This window comes from Polypterus senegalus, chromosome 2 (assembly GCF_016835505.1).
Source record: "Polypterus senegalus isolate Bchr_013 chromosome 2, ASM1683550v1, whole genome shotgun sequence".
NCBI lineage: Eukaryota > Metazoa > Chordata > Cladistia > Polypteriformes > Polypteridae > Polypterus > Polypterus senegalus.
Window position 1 is genome coordinate 269280198 of NC_053155.1, and position 27397 is coordinate 269307594.

General features: G+C 37.9%; 2 protein-coding genes across 8 annotated transcripts in view; one reads left to right on the plus strand and one right to left on the minus strand.

Annotated features, from left to right (window-relative positions):
• LOC120523868 (pyruvate dehydrogenase E1 component subunit alpha, mitochondrial) overlaps positions 1 to 24550 on the plus strand; it is a 49428-nt gene extending 24878 nt beyond the window's left edge. For both annotated transcript variants that reach the window (XM_039745540.1, XM_039745541.1), the window contains 7 exons: positions 4837 to 4928; positions 6298 to 6390; positions 9730 to 9885; positions 13583 to 13654; positions 19347 to 19414; positions 21881 to 21989; positions 24093 to 24550. In XM_039745540.1, the coding sequence (XP_039601474.1) occupies positions 4837 to 4928; positions 6298 to 6390; positions 9730 to 9885; positions 13583 to 13654; positions 19347 to 19414; positions 21881 to 21989; positions 24093 to 24257 (755 nt within the window). In that variant the 3' untranslated portion in view covers positions 24258 to 24550. The remainder of the gene's footprint in view (positions 1 to 4836; positions 4929 to 6297; positions 6391 to 9729; positions 9886 to 13582; positions 13655 to 19346; positions 19415 to 21880; positions 21990 to 24092) is intronic.
• Positions 24551 to 24739: 189 nt separating this feature from the next.
• The window catches only part of map3k15 (mitogen-activated protein kinase kinase kinase 15), a 185897-nt gene continuing 183239 nt past the window's right edge, over positions 24740 to 27397 (minus strand). For 4 of the 6 annotated variants that reach the window (XM_039745534.1, XM_039745533.1, XM_039745532.1 and 1 more), the window contains one exon: positions 24740 to 27044. In XM_039745534.1, the coding sequence (XP_039601468.1) occupies positions 26724 to 27044 (321 nt within the window). In that variant the 3' untranslated portion in view covers positions 24740 to 26723. The remainder of the gene's footprint in view (positions 27045 to 27397) is intronic. The other 2 variants (XM_039745537.1, XM_039745538.1) reach the window with 1 other exon arrangement.

Sequence of the window (27397 nt, forward strand, 5' to 3'; positions counted from 1 at the left end):
CAAGTATAAATCTAAAGATTCTAAATGTGCAGAGAGTTGGAATATCATACATTTAATTTGTTCTGTTTGGCGATCTATTGCTGCTTTCCGCTGCTGAAGCAAAATGCCGACATACAGATGCATTTGTGGTGCTTTTATATTCAAGCGTCACATATTCCCGATCGTAAGACACTATACATTTTAAAAGTCTCACATACCATCTTTTGTGCCATCTATTTTTTATTGTTTTACTTTACCTGCTGTCAGGTCGAAGAAGCTCGTAGTGATTAAAAACTGGGATGACGTTTACGACCGTCTGCTTTAATGATAAAGTAAACTACGAGGTTAAAGTGGACATTTAGAGATTAAAGCCGAAATTTCCACTTTAATCACAAAATACTCGTTTTCACCGTGTCCTTTATTTTTTTCTCAGTGGCTCAAATATAACGCTATACATTATGTTGCTGTTGTTAAGTTGCAAAAATTAAAACATAAAAAAGACATATATAAATGACACGATACATTTTAAAAGTCTCACATACCATCTTTTGTGCCGTCTATTTTTTTTTGCAACTTCACATCGGCTACATAATGTATAGCGCTGTATTTGAGCCATTCATCAAACAGCAAAGTGCGTACATCGATCCCCGAAGGATCTCCAGAGGCTTGCTGTCACATGTAGATAGTAAACAGAGACTCTGACGTCACGTCCCGACTTTTAGCACACTGCGCCCCCCGACTTTTTGCTGGTACTGCAACTCACGCACGCGTCGCGTTAATTTCTGAGGACCTGCTCAGAGGACGCGTGAAATGAACGCTGGGAACACGTGGCAGCCATAATGCGGGCGCGTACGTGTACGAGTTCTGAGCGTGAAGTATAAATGAGCCCTAAGTGTACAGTAATTTAATCCATGCACAAATGTTCGGGCCAAACCCAAACTTCTCCAATGTAGTAAAAAGGTATTTCCATTCAATCATGTCGAATGCTTTTTCTGCATCCAATGATAATAATATTTCTGGGGTGTTTGATTTAGTTGGTGAGTATATTACATTAAACAGGCGTTGAAGATTTGAAGATAAGTGTCGGCCCCTAATAAATCCAGTTTTGTCTTGTGATATTACCGAGGGGAGCACTTTCTCCATCCTTCTAGCTATGATTTTAGAGAGTATTTTAATGTTGTTATTCAGAAGTGAAATTGGTCTGTATGATGCACATTGTAATAAGTCCTTATTTTGTTTTGGAAAAACGTGATTAGTGCTTGGCGAAAGGTTTGAGGAAGAGATTGGTCATCTCTGGCTTCTGTAAATGTTGCTAATAGGAGGGGAGCTAGCTGAGCGGAAGATTTCTTGTAAAATTCTGCAGGGTAGCCATCAGGGCCTGCTGCCTTCCCACCTTGGAGTGACTTTATAGCATATAGTAATTATAATAACGCCAGTGGTTTATCAAGTTCCTCCGCACTAAAAGCGTCTATTTGTGGTATCTGTAATGTATCCAGAAATGCATTCGGTTGTGTATTGTCTTCTTTAAACTCCGTAGTATATAGGGATTTATAGTAGTCTCTGAAAGTGTGCATTATATTTTTGTGTTCGACGATTTTATCTCCGTTTATGTTGGTGATTACCGAGATTGCATTGCCTAACCCTAACCCTAACCCTAATTTGTTGAACTAAAAGCTTATTAGCTTTCTCTCCACGTTCATAATAATGATGTCTGGATTTGTAGATTAGTTGTTCAGTTTCTTTAGTTGTTCAGTTTCTTTAGTTGTTAAGTTTCTTTAGTTGTTAAGAAGTTTAATTCCGAATGTAGAGCCTGCCTCCTCCTATGTAGAGTCTCGCTTGGTAGTCTGGCGTGTTCTTCATCTATTTTAGTAATTTCGCTTTTTATCTCTGCTACTTTCTTGGCTTTGGATTTATTTCTGTGAGAAAGATATGAGATAATCTGTCCTCTTAAGAAGGCCTTAAGAGTTTCCCAGAGTATTCCTGCAGAGATCTCGGGTGATGTATTTGTCTCTAGAAAGAATTTGATTTGTTTGGATATAAATTCCATACAATTCTCGTCAGCTAATAGAAGCGGCATTTTAGGGTTAAAAGATAGAGATATCTATTACCAATATAGTCTTTTAAAAAAATAAATAAATAAATAAATAAAATATTACACTTAAAATATATATATAGTCTTCAGCAATTTTAGTGCATTAAGATGATACACCCAGATAATAAACCCGGGTGATGGTGTTAAAAATGTGTCCAGAATAAGGATAACATGTCTTAATGCAGTAATAGCAATAACAATAAACCAAGGGTATGATATTGAACAGTCTCGTTTAGGGTAGAGATGAAATAATTAGAGAGAAAAAAGAAAAAGTAATTAAGCACAATAAAACATAAACAGCGCCCTAGTAATACTAGTAATAATGAGAATATATGATGATAAAAACCCGTATTTTAAAACGAATAGATTAGACAGTAGATTATTAATCCTTGCTTTGTCATTAAACGCCATGACTCACTATTATGTATAGTCCCAGGATCAGCTTTCTTAATTCCTTTTCTGCTTCTTTCTTCCTAGCGAAAACGTAGAATTGACCCTGCCATTCCACTTTCAGTTTTGCCGGATACAAGAGGCTGTATTTGACGCTGGCTTGCCGTAACCGCTGTTTAATGTTGTAGATGGCTGCGCGTTTAGAAGCTGTTGCTGGAGAGAAGTCAGGGAAGATACGAATGTGGTTATTTTCATATATAATATCTTCCTTGTTTCTGAGGAGTGCCATCACCTCTAGCTTAAATGATAATCGTTCAAAACGAACTATAAAAGGTCTGGGTCTAACGGTGTTTGATCTGCGTACGCGGTAAGCCGCTGCTATCTCAGATTCTGCTTTAAAGTCGTCCCCGATTATTTTAGAAAAAAGTTCAGCTGTGAATTGCACAGGGTTTGAACTTTCTCGATTCTCAGGCAGACATTCAATTCTGACATTATACCTTCAACTCCCATCTTCCAAAGCAGCCAGTCTGTCTCCGAGTTGTTTGCATTTGGAGCTGACATTTTCTGCCTTTTCTTCAGCACTGGTAGCTAAATTTTCGGCTAATTCAATCCTAGTCATGAATGTCTCCTTGAGATCCTCCAACTGATCAGAATGCGTTTCAGTTTTACCCAGCACCTGTCACATCTCCACTTGCATTTCTTGTCGGAGCCTTTCATTTGCCTGTTGCAGCATCAGCCGCTGCGTTTTGTTTGCTTGTTGCAACTCCTGTTTAATTTCCTGTTTCAGTCTCTCATGTGCCTTTGTCCTTGCTTTTTCATTTGCCTTCTCGGTTTTCGTTATATCTTGTATAAGCTCAGCGAACATCACCTGCAGTTTAGACATTTCAATTGTGCTTTCTTGTACCATAGGTAAAGCATCAAGCCCTACTGTCCCCGCTATTCCTGCAAGCTTTCGAGGCAACTCAGGCCCCTTCTTCAGGCAAGATGTAATCAAAGCTTGCATATTGTAATCTTTTTAGTTAGCCAATAAAAGGTGTCATTTTGCTTGGCTTTTCTCTACATTCATAATGGCTAACACGGTACAACACCCTAGTACTCCTCTTGAGGGCAATCGTTTCCTATTCTCTGTCTGCATCTCCGCAATATTTTTGGATACGCTTATACGGCGAACTGCTACAGCGAAACAATGAAATCACAAGCGCACAAACGTGTAGATCCTCACGCTACGGGAGAACAAGGAACACTGAGTGAGCCGACGGGCTGGCAGCGTCAGCTTGGGTGAATCCCCGAATCGAGGCGGATCAGGAAACGCGTCACGCATACCCACAGCCTGGCTCGTGGCTCTTTACGCGAGCCAATGCTTGTATTTAGATCCGAATTTTTCGCTCATACTTCCCTCTTATCTTGAATTTCTCGTATACAGAGGTGATCGTATCTAGAGGTTCCACTGTATGTGTGTGTGTATGTATGCATATATATATATATATATATATATATATATATATAAAAATCATTTTATTTTGCACTAATTTTGGTATGTTACTCTAGGCACGCTGTTCTGCATCACATCTATATTTTGCATTTGTGATATATGTGACTTCCACAATCAGTATTTTTCTAATTTTTACAACCAAGACATGTCTATGGGGACTATTAGCTTGACTCAATTCCAGAAACAAAGGCTTAATGAAAAATAAATATTAAGGTTACATGTTTTATTTTGGCTGAATCTGTGAAGGAGGAAAAGATCCCCATTTAGTTTAATTCTGTATGATATTCTTTGGCCACTGCTGCCCAGCCTTAGCACTCGAATGCCATCCCACTCGACAAATTTATCAGATTAGGCGGCACTGCACTATCTAACTTTCTATATGCTTCATTTTTTTAATTATAAATTATGTTGTCTTATTGGTTTTAAAAATTTTCTGTGTATTTTTTTTTTTGCTTAGTAGCAGAATTTAATTTACTGTTGATGTTTGCCAAATAAAAAATGTGTAGAAAATACTTAAATGTCACTTAAATTGCAACATTTAATACATTTGGTTAACTCCATTTTCTGAACACAAATAGACTCCTTGTGCCCTGACTTAAAACACAGATGAGCGCTGACTCCGCATCATTTGGACACAAGGACCAGAAAGGCACATAGCGAAGTGGAGGGCCCGAGGAGAGGGCAGGGGCAATCTTTTCATTGTGAATACATTTTATGATTAGATTCAAAATGGTTGTTCTATGATACATTTTAAAATATTAATCTTGTGTAGTAGAAAATGTACATTTTAAGCAAAGTATTGTTTATATTTTGTGCTGTTTCTACCATTCTAATAGAATGAGTCGGAGTGAATAAAATTTTTTTTTTCTCCTGACTATCAAAGGAAGAAGAGGTGGATGTGCCAAGGGAAAAGGTGGCTCAATGCACATGTATGCTAAAAATTTCTATGGTGGCAATGGTATTGTAGGTGCACAGGTAAACAAAATGTTTTTTTATGTGCTGTGAATGTAGCATTGTCAGCATTGTTTGCATGGAAGGAGGCAGGCCTTGATAGATTGACATTCCATTACAGAGCTCACGTGTCCTGATGTATAGCCATTTTCAGAGTATTCATTAAAGAAAATTGATAATTACTGTGAAACCTTTCGTCTGTTTTGCCAGATCGTAGGATTCCGACACCTGCATCATTTTTGTTTATTTTTGATATCTTGCTGCTTTTGATATGGTCATCCAGTGCTGCAGCTTATTAATACATTCTATAAATTAATTACTGGAACTAACTTACTTTATGGATGGCAGCAGGTTGCCATCAGATTGAAAATTTTATTTGTTCTTTAAGGTGAGCGTGTCAGCTCACAAAAATGGAAAGAGTTCATTTGTGATAAAAGTCAAAAAATAAATCTTTTGATGTAGTAACTACACAAATGGAAATTATATAAAACTAGCTGTGTAAGCCTGTGCTGTAAAACACTTGGGCTCCTAGAAACCATGAATCTGGCACTTCAATCAATCAATCGATCGCATTGGTTCTGCATTAGCGGCTAAGCGAGTTTCTCTCTCCTCAGAGGTTTCATTTTGCTAATGTGCTCGCCTTTGCTTGTGTATTAGCAGCTAAGTGAGTTTCTCTCCTCTCTGCACTTTCTTTAAGCTTCATGCTGTAGCCTCGCACTTCAGGGCTGGACAGACAGACACACTTCCACTCATAGACATTTATATATATATATATAAGTTTGATCTCCTAGTTGTGATTTAAGTGTTAAGGGCGTCATAGCATGTAACATGTCTGATATACGGTTTACACTTAATGCTAATTTGTTTTCAGATTTATCTGAAATCATGTTGCCATTGTCAGAAGAGTAAAATTTTAAATCGCATTATATAATTGGTGACAAAGTATTTCTCTCTCTCTCTCTCTCTCTCTCTTTTTAAAACACGTAAAAGCTGGAGTCACGGTCATAAGTGTTTGTTTGTAATGCTATAATAAATAAAACTAATAAATATGAATTATTAGTGGCAAGTATTTAATTGATCACAGCACTGATAATTGCTTACATTTACTGTACTTAGTCTTCATTTCTGAAATAAATTTCCCAATGCAGGCATAGTTTAACGACCCCAGTAGGAGCAGTTAGTCAGCGTTAGTCTTTGTGCTAATCAGTGATGATTTACACAGGGGTTTTGATATTAAGAGTAAAATAAGCCACACATCATTTTGTTAAGTACCCAGTCATGGACTGACACCCTGTATAGAACTCTCAGTACCTCCTTTCCAAGGCTACCAGAATAGGCCCCAGCTCCTTTCAACCCTAAATTGGATTAACTGTATTGTTCTTTTGTGAAACAGGTACCTCTGGGTGCAGGTGTTGCTTTGGCCTGCAAATATAAAGGAACTGATGAAGTCTGTGTGAGTCTGTATGGAGATGGTGCAGCTAACCAGGTAACACTTCAGAATTAAAATGTTGTGATTTGTCCATGATAACCTTTGTTTTTCTGATATCATGTCTCATATACTGTAGATCAATCTTATGCTTATTTTCATTTTTTTGTATTGCTGGGCCATACTGCATACGTTGTAATTACTGTCAATAGGTGATGCTCAGCTTTTCTTTTGTTTGGCAGTATATTATGCCTGGATACATTTAAAAAAAAATCCTTATGTGTTGTTTTACAATTAGAAGATGTCTTTAACTTTGGGTTATATCCTTGTATACAGCAAACTGTTAATCTTCATATCGCATTTTCATACAGCTTGCAGTTGTGTGACACATATATAAATTTCGCCTTAATGTTAATTGTCAAATACAGTACAGTGGTGTGAAAAACTATTTGCCCCCTTCCTGATTTCTTATTCTTTTGCATGTTTGTCACACAAAATGTTTCTGATCATCAAACACATTTAACCATTAGTCAAATATAACACAAGTAAACACAAAATGCAAGTTTTAAATGATGATTTTTATTATTTAGGGAGAAAAAAAAAATCCAAACCTACATGGCCCTGTGTGAAAAAGTAATTGCCCCCTGAACCTAATAACTGGTTGGGCCCACCCTTAGCAGCAATAACTGCAATCAAGCGCTTATATAACTTGCAATGAGTCTTTTACAGCGCTCTGGAGGAATTTTGGCCCACTCATCTTTGCAGAATTGTTGTAATTCAGCTTTGAGGGTTTTCTAGCATGAACCGCCTTTTTAAGGTCATGCCATAGCATCTCAATTGGATTCAGGTCAGGACTTTGACTAGGCCACTCCAAAGTCTTCATTTTGTTTTTCTTCAGCCATTCAGAGGTGGATTTGCTGGTGTGTTTTGGGTCATTGTCCTGTTGCAGCACCCAAGATCGCTTCAGCTTGAGTTGATGAACAGATGGCCGGACATTCTCCTTCAGGATTTTTTGGTAGACAGTAGAATTCATGGTTCCATCTATCACAGCAAGCCTTCCAGGTCCTGAAGCAGCAAAACAACCCCAGACCATCACACTACCACCACCATATTTTACTGTTGGTATGATGTTCTTTTTCTGAAATGCTGTGTTCCTTTTACGCCAGATGTAACTGGACATTTGCCTTCCAAAAAGTTCAACTTTTGTCTCATCAGTCCACAAGGTATTTTCCCAAAAGTCTTGGCAATCATTGAGATGTTTCTTAGATAAATTGAGATGAGCCCTAATGTTCTTTTTCCTTAACAGTGGTTTGCGTCTTGGAAATCTGCCATGCAGGCCGTTTTTGCCCAGTCTCTTTCTTATGGTGGAATCGTGAACACTGAACTTAATTGAGGCAAGTGAGGCCTGCAGTTCTTTAGACGTTGTCCTGGGGTCTTTTGTGACCTCTCGGATGAGTTGTCTCTGCGCTCTTGGGGTAATTTTGGTCGGCCGCCACTCCTGGGAAGGTTCACCACTGTTCCATGTTTTTGCCATCTGTGGATAATGGCTCTCACTGTGGTTCACTGGAGTCCCAAAGCTTTAGAAATGGCTTTATAACCTTTACCAGACTGATAGATCTCAATTACTTCTGTTCTCATTTGTTCCTGAATTTCTTTGGATCTTGGCATGATGTCTAGCTTTTGAGGTGCTTTTGGTCTACTTCTCTGTGTCAGGCAGCTCCTATTTAAGTGATTTCTTGATTGAAACAGGTGTGGCAGTAATCAGGCCTGGGGGTGGCTACGGAAATTGAACTCAGGTGTGATACACCACAGTTAGGTTATTTTTTAACAAGGGGGCAATTACTTTTTCACACAGGGCCATGTAGGTTTGGATTTTTTTTTTCTCCCTAAATAATAAAAACCATCATTTAAAAACTGCATTTTGTGTTTACTTGTGTTATATTTGACTAATGGTTAAATGTGTTTGATGATCAGAAACATTTTGTGTGACAAACATGCAAAAGAATAAGAAATCAGGAAGGGGGCAAATAGTTTTTCACACCACTGTATATCTTTGTGTAGAGTAAATCACATTTTCAAAAGCCAATGACATTAACATTTAATTACCTTGGGTTAACACTTTACCTTTCTGTGCTGAATGTCTATCCATAGACCGAAATTCATGAATTAGTACTTGACCGTTTTTGACTGATGTGGTGGAGAATGGGATGCACTTGGACATTTAATTTTTTTTCCTGTTGTACATTAAGGTTTAGTACGCCGCAGTAAAAAATGAATATGGCAGCCTTTTTAATTTGTGGTGGTCGTTAGATGAAGATTTTACTTCTATGAATTGAAGAATAGTGCTGTTTTTGGAAAGAAAGCTTCAGTAAATTTCTGTGTTTCAAAGTTAAATTTAGGTATTCTAATCATTGATGCTGAATTTGTATCATTTTTCCACTGATACAAACATTGACAGTTGCTGCATTGTTAACAGTGCTTGGGGGCTAGAATATTGCTTGTCCTTGCACTTGATCAGTCATTTTACCTTTTTGTCATGTAGCTAATTGCCCCTTGCTGAATTAACCAGGCATAGTGGTTTTGTCATACAGTGCTGCATCATTTTCACTTATTGGTGTTGACTTCTGATGAACAATTCACATTATCACCACTGTCACTCAATTAATCCTTAAACTGCCATTACAGCTTTTCTTTTGCTGTTGGGCTTTGGTTGGAAGCTCCATCCCACTCTTGAGTATTGCTGTTACCATAAAGTGTCAGAAAGCATAGAAATATTTGGTTTTTTTGCAGCATGATGTTATTTCATCCACCAAGTGGCAACAGAATACTGTCCCAAGAGAGATTTACAGTCAACACTGTAAAATGTGTCATTAAATCTCAGCCCGATTTGTGGTTAACCATTCTAGCATAAAATTCTGACCCCAAGTGCACGCTCTGGCTTAACGCCAAGGAGGTTAAAAGAAATGTGCATGACCTAATTGTCTGTGGTATGATGTAAATCAGTAAACACAGTGTTGAGTCTGGAACACCTGAAATGGCAACCCAACTCTGAAACGGCTCTAATTCCTGTGGTTAGCTCTTCCATTTGAATATGATTGTTTGTTTATTTTAAAGGACATCTGGAAATCTATTAAATGCATTAATCCCAAGTATGTACTGTAAGGTCATCAACTGTGCTGTTTTTAATTAAATTCATAAATGCTAATCTTTGTAAATGGGGAAAGTATTGGAATATATAGTAGTTGATGTTCCTGTCTTTCTTTAACTTGTAGTCCTTACATTTCAATTAGACACTATATAGTTTTTGTTAAAAAAAAAACAATAATCGAAGCAGCAGTGTAAAATGATTGTTTGGCATTTTTGGCATACTGAAACATTCTTCTTGATATTAATTATTAGGGTCAGATATTTGAAACCTATAATATGGCATCTCTTTGGAAGCTACCATGCATCTTTATTTGTGAAAATAACAAGTATGGAATGGGCACATCAGTGGAACGAGCAGCAGCCAGCACAGATTATTACAAGAGAGGAGATTTCATACCTGGCATTAGAGTAAGTTTTCTCTTTTTTAATACATTTAATGTTTCTTAGCAATGTATATATTATAAAGTAATGAAGCAAATGGTATTTCATTTATAAATGTTCATCTGACAGTATTCAGGTACCCCTTCCCACCCAGAGACAATCAAGAAAATACTTATTAACACTAGAATCCCTGAAGCCTACAAAAAAAGTTGTAAACCCAGGCCACCTTAAATTCCTTCACACCTCGCTCACAGCATCTTTATTTTGCAAATGTGTCAATCAGCGCAAGCCGCCTGCTATCCCATTCCCCACTGACGCAGCTGAAGTTGGAAACAATGTTATCCCAACCCAAGTCTGTTTATCTGGGTGTGAGGTGTCTGGGATTGTATATCGTAAATAATATAGCGTTATTTGGAGGACATGCATTTCATGTGTGTTCTGTGTCTACAATGATCTGGGTAAATGTAGGATGATAGGAAATGCAAGGCAAGAAATGTTGAACACATACCTAAAACAGAAATGTTTTTCATGTTACAGTAATAATGACAAAATGCTGATGTAAAGTGTGTAATGTGTGATGACCAAATTCCAATTATTAAATAAACACTTTCACAAAAGGTATAACAAAATAGGTTTGTTTTCATTCATGGAAGTGTGTGTGATGTGCAAGAAAGGCAGTGACAGATTTGATGTCAGTCAAGTAGTTACTAGAATATAAAATAAACACTTTTGCAAAAGTATAACGAAACAAGTATGCTTTTACTCAAGATTAAAACTGAATAAAAAAAAATGCAAGTGACAAGAAGATACCAAGAAGACATGATTCACCAGCATTTGTGTATCTGCTTATATCCCTTTAGCGATATCTTTTACAAGTAGCAAAATTTTACACCGGGTTTTACAGACTTAAATAAAATGAATGTTTTTATTATATAATAGAATAATCATAATAGCAGCTCTCTAGTCATAACAGGGAGAGCTCGAACTCAAACACACAAGCTCTTGATTATGAGGCAGCAGTACTTGCCTCTGCGCCAGCCAAGCAGACATTTCAATTTGTGTCGATTGATCTTTGGCTTTGGGTTTTTACTTATTGACTGCAACATGTAAATTGAATGATTTCTTTTTCTTTGGTTGTATTCGTGAATAAAAGCGGTTTTATTTGATATTTGGACTTCAGTCTTCATAAATAATACACTTCACATTAGCATTTTGTCATTATTACTGTAACATGAAAATAAGTTTGTTTTAGTTATGCATTCAAAATTTCTTACCTTTGTTTCCTGTCATCCTACATTTACCCAGATCGTTGTAGACATGGAACACACATGAAATGTATGTATACCAAATAAATTTATATTATTTACCTTATACAGTTCCAGACATCTCACACCCAGATAAGCAGACTTGAGCTCTGAGAATTTTGCGTCTCACTTCAGCTGCGTCACTGGGGGGTGAGATAGCAGGCTGCTTGCTACTTCTGCTGATTGACAAATTTGCAAAACAAAGAGGCTGATGAAGAGGTGTGAAGGAATTTAAGGGGGTTCATCATTATGACTTTTTTCAAAGGCTTCAGGGATTCTAGTGCTTCATTCACTAGATGGCAGCAGAATACTATCTTGAGCGTTTTTTAGGGTTAAAAATGTAAAGTGAATCATTACATATCACCCTGACTCTGGTTAACTGTTATTACATAAAATTCCAAGCATGTGTTACACTGGGGATTAATGCAGAGCATGTTAAGCAGGAGTTTCGCCAAAGCATATCAAGAGTAGTAAAAAGATATTTTTTGCAAGGGGAAATTTGTCCTGAATAGTTGAGAGCGATGTGTACGATACAGAATTTTCAGCCAAGTTAAACAGTGCCAAGAACATAATGAGAGTAAATGTAGTTTATTGACTTTTCAGCCAGCAACAGCCAGACTTTTGTAAGAAAGTCTAATTGAAAGCATGCATCTCTCAATATTGTCTTAGACTGAATTAGTTAGCACTCTTTTGTAAGAGCTGATATAGTTTGTTAGGTTATATTACAGTGATTCTGCAGTAGGTAGTGGGTGAATAACAGGAAAGTGAGGTTTCTTTTAGCAAAAACTTAGGAACTTACCAAAGACAGAATATTTTAATAAAATACCGTATTTAAAGTTAATTTTCTTTTTTAAAGAGATTTAAATACAGTGTTAATCTACAGATCCCTGAAGATGCCCATAAGAAGTATGTTTCATACTTTAAATATTATATACAGTGGATTCAGTAAATATTCAAATCCCTTCACTTCCTGGCCATTTTAATGTATTGTAGATTTAATTTGAAATGGATAAGTTTGCCCTTTAGCCTGCGCTTAATAACCCATACTGAATAAAATTGGAACTGTTTTCACAAAGGTTAGAATCTATATATATAAAACAATGTATGTGTGTGTATGTGTATATATATATATATATATATATATATATATATATATATATATATATATATATACTTGGCACACATGTTCCTCATTGGTTGACTAAACATACTGAAGGGTGAAATCAACCCTAACCCACCCCCTTGTGGGTAAGGTGGTGGGTGAACTTGCACTCTTGTATGCATGTTATCATCCAATTGACACTCAGAACGACCACCAGAGGGCACACTGGAGGTGACTGCCAGCATTCTTTAAGTTTGAGCACCACCGTGCGCCTGTTGCTTTTCAAATTAAATAGAGTTGGACGGTTCTGAGTGTCCAGTGGATGATAACATACATACAAGACCGCAAGACAAGCACATTAATGAGTCTTCATTGTTTATTAATTTATTTAGATTTTTAAAATTGTTTTTTTTTCTCTCAAACAATTAGTCATTAATAATCAAAATCTGCAGTCTCTCATTCATTTAAGTATTCTGACCCTAAATTCAGTACTTTGTAGGAGCCTTATTTGCATAAATTATAGCTTCAAGTCTTCTTGGTTAAGTCTTTACTGCATTTTATACATACATATAGATATTAGTCCTTTTACCCAAGTTTCCGCAACCATGTTTATGGTTTTGTGTTTCCGATTTAACAAGAAGGAAAGGAAATTGGTAATATTTTAGTTCCTAAAATGTGGTGCTAGAATCCTTTAACCATTTTTAAATTGTTATAACAGAGAGAGAAGAAAACAGGCTTTTTTCCATATTTAAAGTTTATTAAAAAGAAAATAGCCTAATTACCTTTGAAAATCGAATTGGAATTAATAATCTTCTGCTGTGCATTTTCTAAACCCGCTTTAATTTGAGTTAGTTGACGTGGAAGCCTGTCATAAGGTAAGGGGTAAAAGCAGAAGCAGTCCTTGGATAGGACGCCAGTCCATCGTGTGGCAAACACACACACACACACACACACACTTGGGCCAATTCATCCAACCTGCATAGATTATACTTTATTTGTCCCCAAGGGGTAAGTAATGTCTTTGAACTGTGGAAGGGTGAACACACAATGAATGGGGGGGACAGACTCCTTGCAGGGAGGGCCTTCTTATTGCATGGCAGCAGTGCTACCACATCATTACCATGCCGCTCCTATTAATAACCCATACTTGCTAACTTGGTACTTTACAGCAACGTGACATCTCAGCTTCTCCAACACGAACAGAACTTTAAGTCCACTATGAAAGGTTTACATAAGTAATTCTGATCTTGATATTTCATTTTATTTACTGTGCATTACTTTAAAATTGTTTTCTCTCTCAATTTGTTTTCATTTACAGGTTGATGGTATGGATGTCCTTTGTGTGAGGGAAGCCACAAAGTTTGCTGCAGACCACTGTCGATCTGGGAAGGTAATCTAGAATTTAAGTTTCTGTAGACCTCAAATACAACACTGTGGTTGGTTTTGTGTGTTTGTATATTTATGTTAAAAGCTGCAGTTTTCTGAAATTAATACACCAGCAATCTCTGCTAACCAGCATTACACATGACGACCCATTTTATAACGTAATTAGATCACCTAGCATTATCCTGAGGTGGTGAGAGCCAGTGTTTGGCTAAATGTAACAAAATACTCTGAGGAGTATTCATTTTTTTATATATAAATCCTTATTAAGCCTCTTTCTGGGAGCATATTGGTTCAGTATGTTCTTGTATAATGATCTCTAATTCTTGATGCAATTAAAATACTGAAGAAACTCTGTGGCCTGTTGTATGTTGGAGGTGCTGTCATTAGAAAAGATCTTTGGATTTCTTATTCTCTCTATAGTCTAAAGAACTTGAGTGTTGAACCTGAACATAAAGAGAAACGAGGAGAAGCAAATGAGGGAGGAGGAGCGAGGAGGGGACAAATGTATCTTGCTTGTATTATTCAAAATGGAATTCGGTAGAATGATGGATTTATTTCATCATCTCCCTCCATCTTGTGCACAAATTCTGTTTAGGCAACTAAAATATACTTATTTTTTGTTGCTCATTCATTTGCTATATTTATATATTGAATAGCCAATTCACTTCCAGATTAAAATAAGTAAGTAAATTAGTGCCACACAAGTGGAAAAGGAGCTCCATACACAGAATCAAGGAAAGTTTTTAAACATAAAGATCACAATGGTAATGACCCTGTTGCTGGCTGAGATAACTGCTGTGATCAACATAGTTTGTAAAACTGCTTTACACCCCATTCACATGATCCGTTACACCAGGCCTATTAAAATGGTGGCCCGTGGGCCACATGTGGCCCAGCCCATGGTCCTGTTAGGGCTTCAGACTGCAACTAAAATGGTCTCAAATGTAGTGCTGGGCGGTATGACCACAATTCAATATCACTGTATTTTTGAAAGTTATACCGGTTTCTCGTCTCATGCATGAGTGGGTGTTAACCACATTTTCCACTGAAATTACTGCAGTAGACTGGCTAAGAATAACCTATTCCACTGTCATGAGAACTGTACATTGTACAAAAAACATTTTAATGTGCACACAAGTATTAATACAGGTTTGCATGGCCCCTTAAAGTGACAGTTTTCAAGGGGGTGGCACTAATGAAGAGAAGGAATCACATTGCATGATAATTGCAGTCAAATTATAGAACCTTTCAATTGAACAAAGTTTGCAAACAACTTGAGAAAATTTTGAGAACATATTTTCAACCATCCAAAGAGGCATTTAGACTTTAGTAAAATATCCAGAGGTGCTTGTCAAAAGTTGTATTGCTTTGAACATGTCTTAGAAAAGGAATAAATAGTAAATATTATTTGTAAACCAACTACACTTTCTGTTCGTTTATCAACTGAACCATCATTAAGGCGAATTGCATTAATATGTACCTTGCTTTAAGCTAAGCTATATACATAAATAATAAAACTGCAACTTGCATTTATAATGCTATTTGTGGTATAGCCCTATGGAAGCGTATCAGGGCCACAGTGAAGTAAAAAAAAACTATGTCGAGAATAAAGTTGACATGTTGAATTTATTCTCGACATTTCCACTTTAATCTTGACGATTATGTTGAGATTAAAGTCGACATTTCCACTTTATTCTCAAAGTTTATTTTGTCATTAAAGTAAAATGTCGTAAACTAAACTTCATCCTATAATCAATGTTTAATTTACTAGATTTTCTCAAACCTCGTCAAAAGTTAATGTAGCACATTAAATGCTTTGTGTTAAGTGTTACCCGACCCAGTTTTTAGTCGCTACAAGCTTCTAAAACTGACTTCCTCCACACTAAGAGGCGGCGCAGGCAGGGATCGCGGCACAGAATACATTCACTTTATGATATTCCTGCTCCCTGAACATTTACAATGATAAGATACACACTTGATATCATTTTTCGGGATGAAATGCATTAAAGCAGGTATTAAACATGCACGGTAGTGAGGCCGTAGTGCTGCTCCCTCGCAGTAAGGGGTCCCCAGGTGTACGTTCAGTGTAGAGCACTTTATGGCAGGTGGGACAAGGCTTCAAAAAACTGGATGTATAAATGGGTATCGCACAGGTTTAACTTAAATATTGTGTAAATGTTGGGTTTGTGATCTGGTGGTTGGAGACACGAACACTGAATTCATTGGATGTTCTTCTGAGCGGGCTTTCTTTATTGCATGCATGCTGTCTCTATCTGCCGTACTAAACCCCCAGTTTCTATCCTATCCTTTGTCTTTCTCCACATAACTAATCACCACACGATAAACGTCTTTGTTATATTAAAACTAGTTCTAAACTTTGACCACGGAGTGTTCAGAACTTTAAAAAAAAAATTGTTGTTATACATGTTTAAATATGCCATCCATTCAGCATTGCACCCATTCCAGCAAGCATTGTGTGCAAGGCAGGAGCAAATCAGGGTTAATATAGCATAACAAAACCAGCCATCCTACATGACATGAAACCCACCTGAAAAACATGCAAATTCAAAGCAGGGAACACCCGGGACCCCTTTGCTTCTAGGCAGCTGTGCCACCTCCACGCCACCGTGCACCACCATGATTAATACATGCTTTAATGCATTTTGTCATGAAAATTGTATCAAGTACTTATCTTAGCATTCTAAATGTTCAGGGAGCAGGAATATCATGAAATTAATGTATTCTGTGTGTTGCCTGCGCCTCCTCTTATTGCAAGAGGAAGTCAGTTTAAGAAGCACATAGCGATTAACATGGCTCGGGGAACACTTAACATAAAGCATTTAATGTACTACATAACTTACGACAGGGTTTGAGAAAATCTAGTAAATTAAGTATTCATTTTAAGATGTTTAGTTTACGATGTTCTACTTTAATGACAAATTACGAGAATAAAGTTAACATGTCGACTTTAATCTCGACATAAACGGTACATTACACTGTATTGAAAAAAATAAAACAAGTACAACTTGGCTTGCAGTATTATCCAGTAGTATAGAAACTGCATTTACACACTTGAACATAATGGTCCACATCCAACCTTTTAAATCCACAGTATTTCCGGAAAATAGACGTGACTCCTTTTTCCAGCAAAAGTTCTTCTGTTTCATCATGTTCAACTTTATCGTCTGCTACAGCTTCAGTTTCAGAATGTTCTCTGTCTGTTGTCACTGCGCTATACCTCCACTACCGCATGCCTGTTTAGCAGTGTACAAGTGAAAAAGAGCCCCGGCGTAACACCTCCACTAACGCACATGCGTGTTTAGTGGTGTAGGTGTGAAAAAGGTCCCCCTTAAACAGTTTCCTGCTGTGCCATGTTCCGAACGTTGTTTAGGCAGTTTAAACCGGTGTTGTGGTATAAGAAAAATCCACATCATAACAAAAATAAAAACCGGTTTTCGGTATGAACCGGTGTACTGTCCAGCACTACTCAAATGCAACCAAAAATAGACTTTGGTGATTGTCATTTCTCCGTAGTTTGCCAGTTGCGAATTAAACCTTTGAAACTTTAAACTAATTATATTATAACAGATGCAAAAGGCCATAATTTTTTTTATTGTTAAACGGATATGCTGTTAACATGTGTGTCGGCACTGGCTCCCACTTCCATATCCCTGAGCCGCATAATGGCTGGTTTATATCCTGCGCTGGGTGTGAGGGAGTCGCGGTGAAAATTACATCAGAAATATTTAACTGTGTGCGTCTCCAAGTCTAAGTACACAGCGCTGCCGAGAAGACAGCCGTGTATTCCAAATGGTGAATTTCAATGAGAAGCTGGTTACTTCTGTGCCAGCATAATGAACGAAGAGCTGAATATCACGCAACCGGTCATCAAAGCAAAAGGTAGACATGAAAAACATTTGAAATTCATCTGCCCATCATATGGGTCCCCTGTTGTGAATATATCTCTGCCCTGTGCAATTCAGCTGTCCCTTCTGATTTGGTGCAGCACACTAAGGTATGATTGTCACCGATCTCCTTGTGTTCACGCATCTTTGCCTGCCGTTTCCCTTTTGATTTAACACCTACTCCATGCAAAATGCCAGCCTATCTGCTGTTTTGTCACACATAGCGATGTGATGAAGTCTGTGTTTTAAGGTTGAAGGCGTATCACAATTGTTTTACCGGGCTGCTCTGTGATTGACTGCGGACAGTAAACTTTGTTAAAATGACACTGAAAAATGCCACTTTGTTAGTTGTTACTTATGTTGTTTTGGCTTGTGCACTATATGTTCAGTTACCAATAAATTTGTTAATGGGAGCTCATCAAGAAAGAAACATGGAAAATAAGATTTAGTAAAAAAACAAGTAGTAATGATTATAATTCATAATTCATTACTGTAAACCCAAGAGCTCTGTACAAAGACATTTTAAAGACGAATCATTAAAATCAAAGTACCAATCCACTTTCCCGCCATACCTGGTGCCTTGCTCTTAAACATTTACTCAGGTAGTTTTTTTCTGGGGGTGGGAAAACAATTTCAACAGGAAAGGCTTTGTGGTGGATTCCCCTAATCGCTCATATGAGTGATTAAAACCGTGTGAATGAACTAGTTGAAGTTCTGTGGGAAAAAAAAAAATTCCTTGGCGGTCATGACCACCCCTTTACATTGTGGGGGGTCTCATATTTCAAAAGGGAAACAAATGTTATTGCTGGTACTGGGCACGTTTTTGATTTTATGCGAGGTGTGCCTGGGTCAGATGTGACCAAATGTAAAAGGGAAACCATGAATAAACATTACTTGTTTTAAAATACATTAATTTGTGTTGTCATTACTTGCCGCTTACCGGCTGCCGAAAATGTCTGGCCCTGCTAAATTTCTTGGTTTCAAAATCTGGCCCAACTGACTTTGTGATTCAATAACCCTGCCTTAAACCTTCATATCTTTTTGTGTGGTGGCAGGAATTGAATAATTTAATATACTTGTAAATTACGCCAGCAGACCATTGCTGTAGTCTGTGATCGTTTTGGATAACTCCCTCCACTAATGCGCTTTATGTTTGAGAAACAAATCAGACATGCATGAATCGTTGGTTCTTCCTGGTGAATGTATTCATTTTATGACAATTTGGTGGTGAGTGGCTTTTACAAAATTTGAATTGTCAGAATGACAGGCAGCACATTTCAAGAGAGACTTTGGACAGCAGTGATTTAATTTTTTTTTTAATTTACGTTTAGATTTCAAAGCAGATACAACATTAAAAATGGCAGTTGCCTTGAAAATCTGCTAAGTAAGCCACAAACAAATTAGCGTTCCTGTATGAAAGAAATTTTGCTATATGGATTTCTATATTTTCATCTTATTTTACTTAATTCTAAGCTAAAACAACAAGAACACAAAGTTTTGCACCCACTTCTTGACATAAAATATAAAAGGCCAATCACATATTAATGTCTTGTTAGTGATGTGTATCCAATGTATGTCAGAAGCTCATTTAGCTTACCTTCTGCACTGAAATCATTTTGTATTTTAACCTTTAGGTCCTTATAATAGGGAGGTCCATTCTAAATGATGTTACTAAACTGTTAAGTAAAATGAAGGCCCTGAGATCTGCATGGAATATGCACGGCTTATCGTGCTGTTACAGGTGTTTGTTTGTTGTGTTTCCCTCCCCACCCATCCCTCACCCTAATTTAGGGACCGATTGTAATGGAACTGCAGACTTACCGCTACCATGGGCACAGCATGAGCGACCCTGGGATCAGGTAATACTCTAGTTTATACACATATCTATTATGGTGTAAAGCACATAGTTTTTACTGCATGTTTTTCACAGTTATTGTTACCAAGTCTTCTGCCAAAATCTAAATTTTGTCTTTGTGTGCCTGTGGTATTGAAACAACAGAATTTACCATAGTTTGGTTTAAAATTTTATTCCTCACATTATCAATGACTTTTCATGTATTTCTTATTTTATGCACCCATTGAAAGGAGCATGTGAAGTATAGTTTAGTATTGATCAGTAACTGAAAAAGTTTGGAATGGTTAGCTTCATGCTCTTAAGGGCACTATATAAATGATTTAGTATGAACAAATACATCATTACCTATATTTTGGCAACATATGCATTTTGTATGAAAATATCAATTCAGTTTACAATTTGAGATTTAGGTTACACTTTGCAAAATGATAAGGCATGGAGACAGGGCCCACTTTGTCACAACCATCTTGACATGAATGGTTTCATTCTCACAGTCGAGGAACAAAAGCCTTAACTTTCTTTTAACAATGGTAAAGGATGTCCTACTGTATACTCTCATCCTGCTCACAGCACAGGCCCACTCAGAAACTCTGGGCAATACACAGAACAAGAATGTGCCGAGAATGTGGGCGACGTACATTGGGTTCCATTTCTAAATGGTAGGTCAGCAGAGCTGTCTTGTCAATGATAACGAGAGAGTGAGTGTAAAACTAAATGAAGGTTTTGTTGTAATGTTACTTTGATTTCTGTTAGGCTTCAATGTTCTGAATCCTCTTTAATTATAGACACTTATGCTATTGAAAAGAAGAGTGACATGTAAATATCAAGGTGGAATAACACTATCTAAGAATACCGTATATGTTTTGACGATCTGGAAATATTGTGTGATTTACATAAAAATATTTCAAACATTTTTGTTGGTAACTGCTTACTTGTGTTAAAGTATATTGGTACAGAAAATGTGTGATCACCATTAGTTAATGAACTGCTGAGGAGATGGCGGCAGTGCAGAGCTCATTAGTGCGGCTCTCAGGCCTGAGTTCAGAGCCCAGCACGTTGCTTTCTGTGTGGACTTCGCATGTTCAGTTGCTGCAGCTTACAGACACACACACACACTTTAATATTTGGGAATATTTAATGGTACTCGTTCAACATGTAACCTCTGTAGTTGATGCAATAGTATTTCAAATGAAATATTTAAAACGTGTGTTCAGTTTTAAATCAAATGACCAAAATTTTACATTCCAGTAAAGTGGATTTTATTCACTATATTCTCTTTATTTTCCATATTTATTCAGCATACTGTATTTTGAATTTGCTGTAGTCATTTTGACCTTAAAGCTGCAAGGCCTACCTTGGCAGCGTTGACTGTAACCAAAAACAAAGGCATTGACAAATTCTGCATGTGAAGGCCTGGCATTGAGCTACTGCAGTATCCCGAAGGTTGCCTGTTTTTCCCATCGCAGCAGTCAACTGAACACCAACTGATGCTAAAAACTCTGGTGTGCCACATGATGTCACTGCCCGCTATGACTGCAAAGCATCACGTGTGCGGCTGTAGCTCCCCAGCTTTCGTTTTAACTTACCGCCACACATTACTCCAAATACAAAGCGTGAAAAATACTCCATCTAATCATCTGGGCATTACTTGTGTTCTGTTCTGTGTATTGTATTGTATTTACTACCCCTCCTTTGAATGGCCTTTTCCAAGATTTCTTCCATTTCTTATTCCCTACAAGGGTTTATTATTATTATTATTTTTTTTTGACTTTTTCCTTGACATCCTAGAGAGTAAAGACTCTGGGGGGGCTGTCAAAAGACAGGGTCTCTTAAAGCCCATTGCGGCATTCCTTGGATGATTTTGGGTTATACAAAAATACATTGCATCTGTGCTAAGGCTCTTTATAGCTCCCTGACATTATGTCGCATGTCAGTGTGCTCACATTCTTTCCATTACATGTCGTGTCCTTATCGTCAAACGATAAAGAAAAGAAAGGAAACTATAAAAAACGGTATATAGAAAGCTAAGGTGATGAGTTATTTCTGCACGTCTCACTGGATTCACTTGTTTTATACGAATATTTATCTGCAAACATACAAAGTTGGGGCAGGGTTTGCCCCACATGGTTTGCATGCCCATATGTCCATCTGCCCAGGAATAACTGGCATCGGAGTTCTTATGGCATGTTGACTTGGGTGGGTATCCTTACAGGAAAACCGAGAAAAAAAACCCTCAAAGGGGTCATTGGAGCAGAACATAGTATTCATTTTCTAAAAGTGTCCATTCAGTACATGCATTTCCTGGTAGTCCATGAATAAAGTGCATACGGTGTCGAGTTCTGCACACAGTGTGGAGCAGGTAAATATGGAGACCTGTAATGTGCTAAAGAAGGGGTGGCACTCTAAGTCAAGTGCATAGGTGGTGGTGGGTCTTGTAGTGTGTGGTTACAGATGGCCATCTGTTTTGCAGTTACCGTACAAGAGAAGAGATTCAGGAAGTGAGGAGTAAGAGCGATCCCATCTCGATGCTCAAGGACCGCATGCTGAACAACAATCTAGCCAGTGTGGAGGAACTAAAGGTTTGATATGTATTTTTTTTTTCTTTAAATTTAGAGATCCCCATTTTAATAGCAGTGCTGATCTTTATTTTGTATGTGATGTACTGATTCAGCTGCCGTTCAATGCTGTCTGCGTGATTTATATTAGTGCTACACCCTCCATTTTCAGTTCAGTTTTATGAAGTGCACTTTCACTTAGGAGTAATTCTAAATAAAATATGATAAAGTGTACTATTAGGACACAATGATGATAATCCAGTATCAACAGAGGACCATCAGGCAGTGCTGTATATGCAGGGTGTCATGTCAGCTGCAGTTGATGCTGTAACTTTAGAAAAGACCAAGTGTCACCAGGGCCTGAGTCGTCTTAGTGTCATGTCTGGTTTTTGTTAATTTTTCAAGTTGGATAGACTTGTGTGTAGTTTGGGGCGTGTGAGGGTATGTTTCATTTAAACTATGTAAATGAATTGTTAACTGCATTTATATTTAAAACCAGCACAAGTCATTTTTTTTGTTTAAATACACAATGTATATTTTCATTTAAACAGTACACACCACTTCACATAGTAGCCTACAGAATATGCAATCATTACTACTTGAGGGAGCTGTGATTCAGTTTTAAAACTGTTGCTCAAAAAAAAAAAAAAGTCAAACCCAAAAACAATTATTACACTCAAAAATAGGCAATCTATGGCCGCCTCAGCAGCAGCGCTAACGTACGTGTGCTGTGCTAAAGTAATGGGCCTTCAGTGATGTTTAAATTCTCCTGAGATCGGCACACAGATTGATGTCGAGTTTCTTGGCGTGAGGCCTACACGTTGTGGGCACAGTGAATGCCATGCAGTGCCATATATTCTTTGCAGTGGCCTTTTATAACTTTATACTCGAGAAGGAAGATTTTTCAAATTAATGTGTAAACTTCATTGGAAGCCAGTGAGGTGTTGTAACCTAGTTGGACTTCTCAGCCTGAGCTCTGCTCCCTGCTGCTGTGCTTTGATTGACCTGCAGGGCAGCAACGCGTTACGGGCGTCAGTGTGACATGCGGCAGAGCAGTGAATGAGCTTTTCAAGATGCTTAAGAATCACTCAAAAAAGATGGAGAAAGCTGAAGCCTGCTGTTTTTTTTCCATATCTGTACAAAGAATAATTTAAATTTCTCTAAAGTCCTAACTTTGCCAGACAGCTTAGCACATATGTGAAAAGTGCAGGTCCTCTAAAGAAGACTCAACATGAAGGTGGATTCTTGATTTGTTTAAATGTATAAAAGTATGCTTGACTGTAATTAAAGATTAGTGTTGTCTCTGTAAAAGACCCTGCCAGGTACAGTGCACACTGGCTGACATCACACAAACACTCTGAAAGAACTTAAACAGACCATTAGGACCTTAACTACAGTATTGAGATCCATGTCTGCACATTCAAGCTGCTGTTTCATGAAGTCTGGATGAAGACAGGGCCCTGTCGCTTGAGGGGAATCGTCTGTCTGTTCACATGAAGCACATGCCCAAGTAAAATAAAAATCAAAAAAGAGGAAAGAAATGATGAGACGGCGACCTTTGACTTTTGGTAACTGATGACGTCGGGTTTTCTGCACCCCCTTAATCTGTCATGTGTGCTGTTTAGAACTGTGGGTGTTCACTTTGGTTCTTTTATATCGACTGACTGTAATTTAAAAGGACATTTGGTGTAGGCATCTTCATGAAAAGACATTAAATATTTTTCATCCTTCAGAGCAAAACTCTGGTTTTAACAAGTAAAAATTTTCCTCATTTATTTTCAAAACCAAAAAGAGAAATACCCACAGTGAAAAGTGCCCAGATTCCCTGTACGTATTCTCATCTCCAAACAGAGTAAATCAGACTGTGATTTCAAAGTTTAGTGCCGTCTAGTGAGCTGAATATGACTGCAAATGCCAGCTTTAACAGCAGCTGTTCTGATTTTTTAATACTAGAAGAAAGTTACATAGTGTCTGAGTAGTTTAACATGCCATAAGTAAGAGAATTGTAGAGTGTCATTGTTGAACCAGATGAGAGCCATTTCCAGTGCGTTGTCTTCTCTTGTAGTCCTCGCCGTAATGCGAGTCAAGCCCAAGACTGAACTTCTCAAATCTGTTTTTCTGCTTTAGGAGATTGATGTTGAAGTGAGGAAGGAGATTGAAGAGGCTGCTCAGTTTGCAACTACAGACCCCGAGCCCCCACTTGAAGAACTGTGCAACCATATTTTCTATAATGAGCAGCCAATGGAAGTCCGTGGCACCAACCCTTGGATGAAACTGAAATCCATCAGCTAAAGAGAAAGACGGTCTGTTACTCCGATTAAGTGTTCATTCATGCCTTGGTGTCGGCCATCACGTCTTTACACATGAAAACCTTATGATACAGCCTGACATGAATTGGCTGAACTTATTTTAGGAGAATTTTTAAAAGACATTGTTGCCCTTAAACATGCCACTGTCCTGTTAAGATGCCATGCGTTTTACATTGTTCAACAGATTTTCCTCTGATCACGCCCAGAGGAGACCACCCAGCCTGGAGTTTTGTTACCCTAAAATAAAAACTGTGGATTTATTTTTCTTTCCCTTAATATACAGTGTACTGTGTTTGCTTTGATCCTAGGAAATGGTACATGTTGTTCGGCTTTCTGCAAAGTGAGAAAGAGCTGCTTGTGTGGAGGACCCCCTGAGAGGCTGCCATTTCAAGTGGGAGAGGGGACGAGGTTTGTCTCATAGTCTGAATGACAAACTGATCTCTCTAAAAGGAATGAGCACACATGTTGCATTTGACACTTTATTACAGTCCTAGGCAGTTTGGTTGGTTTTAATTCACAAAGCAGTAGCAGACAAAGTACATCACATTCTGACAAAGAAGGTGTTTAATATTCACAAATACGAGTGTGCGGTCTAAATGCTGTAGCTGGAAAAGAAAAGAAAGGACATGTAAGCTTTCAAGAGTACATCTGAAATAAAAATTTAAGTTAGATGACATGATAAAAAGTGGAGCCAAACATGAGATGGGACATCTGGAATTTTCATTGATTTTCTCTGGGGATGAATGCGGAATGAGTCGAGTTTTTAAATATACACAGGATTGTGTTTTCCAATTAAAAGAACTAATAAAATGGCTTTAGTGTGGTTTTAAATTTTTACATTTTTTTTATAACCATCCTTTTGGGCAAGAAGGTACAAATGGAAAAGGATTAGTGTTTCCAGGCATGAATCCTAAAATGAGAAAAAATCATTTAAAAAGAGCTTGATAATTTTTATTAAATTTATAAATAAATGTGCTGTCAACTCATCTTGAGCTATAAAGTGCTGTGTGTGTCAGTGAACAGCAGGTGGCAGTAACGTCCCACTGCCTTCTAGTTTTACTTGTCACCCTGACTGACTTTGGTGGTCAGATTTGTTACATGTATGCTAGCAATCATGTTTTTGGCATTAAGACAGCTTATCATCTAAAAGACAACAACATTATTAAACAGTTGATCAAAGGCTATGGAAAAAAAAATTGTTTGCATAATTCTATCAACAACAATGCAAAGTGGGAAGCTTTGTTTCTTCATAATTGGCATTCCATCAAATTGCAGGAACTGGCCATTTGCTTGCAGACTGTTTGTAAATGGCACCTTATTCTGGGAAGGTTTTTCACCAGCCGTTGTAATTTGTACACTGAAGTCAGTTTGAAGTATTGGTCTTCCCACACTTACTCCACAAACCCCGAGGCTGAAAAAGTAGAAGAGCTTGTGGCAAACTCAGTGGGCAGAATGGTGGGATCTGAAAGGGTAAGATGTCCACTTCTTGAACTGGAGACTTGGCCTCACCGTGACGTGTGTGTGTGTGTGCACACAGTCTACGTCAGTCAATGACAGGCACGTGGAAATCATGAAAAGAAGCAAGAGATGTGAACATCGGCCACCATTGGCTTGTAGCTGGTGGCAGCAGGCAGCCGACTCCTAGCCGAAACAGTTGCTAAGTTGATTAGTCAGAACTATTAACGAATAATGGAACCAGATTTTTTTCTTTAAAACAACTACCGGTATTCTGTCTGAACCCCCCAATGTTTGTTTTGTTGTTTGCAAGACGTACAGATAATGTAATGTGATGAGAATTACAGTAAACGCTGACTGACGTTCCACTCGTTTCTCGACTCTGGCACGGGATACTGTAGAAACTGAATGATGAAAATGTCAGGCCGTGTAGTTGAGTGAGGACAAGATGAACACGAGAATGCAAATTTGTGTACTCGCCCAAACAGTAGCAGTAATCGCCATCAGTGCTTTTTTATGACATCAGCACAAGTTATTAAAAAAAGAACACTTGGGTAACATTAATAAAAAAAAGTCTAAATAAAGAAAAGCTTAAGTTTTTAATACTTTACAGTTCTTACTGAGACACTTAGATGAAACACTGAATTGTCTGATAACACAAACAGTAACCCCACAAGCAGAGCAGAGCACAGCGTGATGGTGGTAATGGCAGCTCCTTCACTTCAGTGCCAAGACTCTTAAGGCCACAGCTGACCAGCTGGAGAGATCAATGAAAAGCATTTAAGAAGGCCTGTTGTGCTTCAGCAGTATTTGCCATTTTAGCATTTCAAATCATCTCTGCATGAAACCAAAAAATAGGCCATTTAATAAAAAACGGTGAGCAAGTAAAACAAATTGGCTGAGATGGCAAATTCTAAAGAAGCCGTCATGGCGGCTGTTGTTTTTCTTTTTAAAGCTATACAGTGAAGGTGTCTATAGAGCCAGCTTGTTTCATTCAGCCACAACTCAATGGCTTGACTTGCAATTTCAAGGAGTTGTACATTTTGGAACATAAAGGGAGAATGAAAGCGACAAGAAAATAAGATGGGACGAGAGCGTCGTGAGGCACAGCGGGTCTCATTCTACAGAATCGACAAGGCACATTTAAACGTTCAGAGAGCACTTCTGGTGCTTTTTGGTCTTCCATCCTGCTGACAGCAGCGCAGGCCAGTATGTATCTTATTAAATGTCCAGATTCTTGGCCATCTGCTGTTTTCGGAGTTCTTTGCTTCTGTGTTTCTGCACAGCTCGCCATATTTTGCACAGAATTCCTCCCCTGTCAAAAAGTGAGACGGAAGTTCAGTTACTTATTGGGTAACCCATTTTGGGCTGTCACTTTATATTAAACTCCTAATTCAACACACACGATTGTAGACAAACTGAGAAGCCCAAACTCCGTTGAGGCCCAATCACCAATAAGAAGGACTTCCTAAAACCAAGCAGCAGTGCCATCCGGTGAAAGGCCATTTAATTGGATATTTTCGAACATCTTAGAAATGAATTCTAGGCAATCCAGTAAATGCACAGTTCTGGGACAGTGCTCATAGTTCTTCCTGAATATGCTTATAAAACTGGGCCGACGGTCACCAACTGTGTACTTGGCATGAACTCCTTAAAGTCCAGGGAATG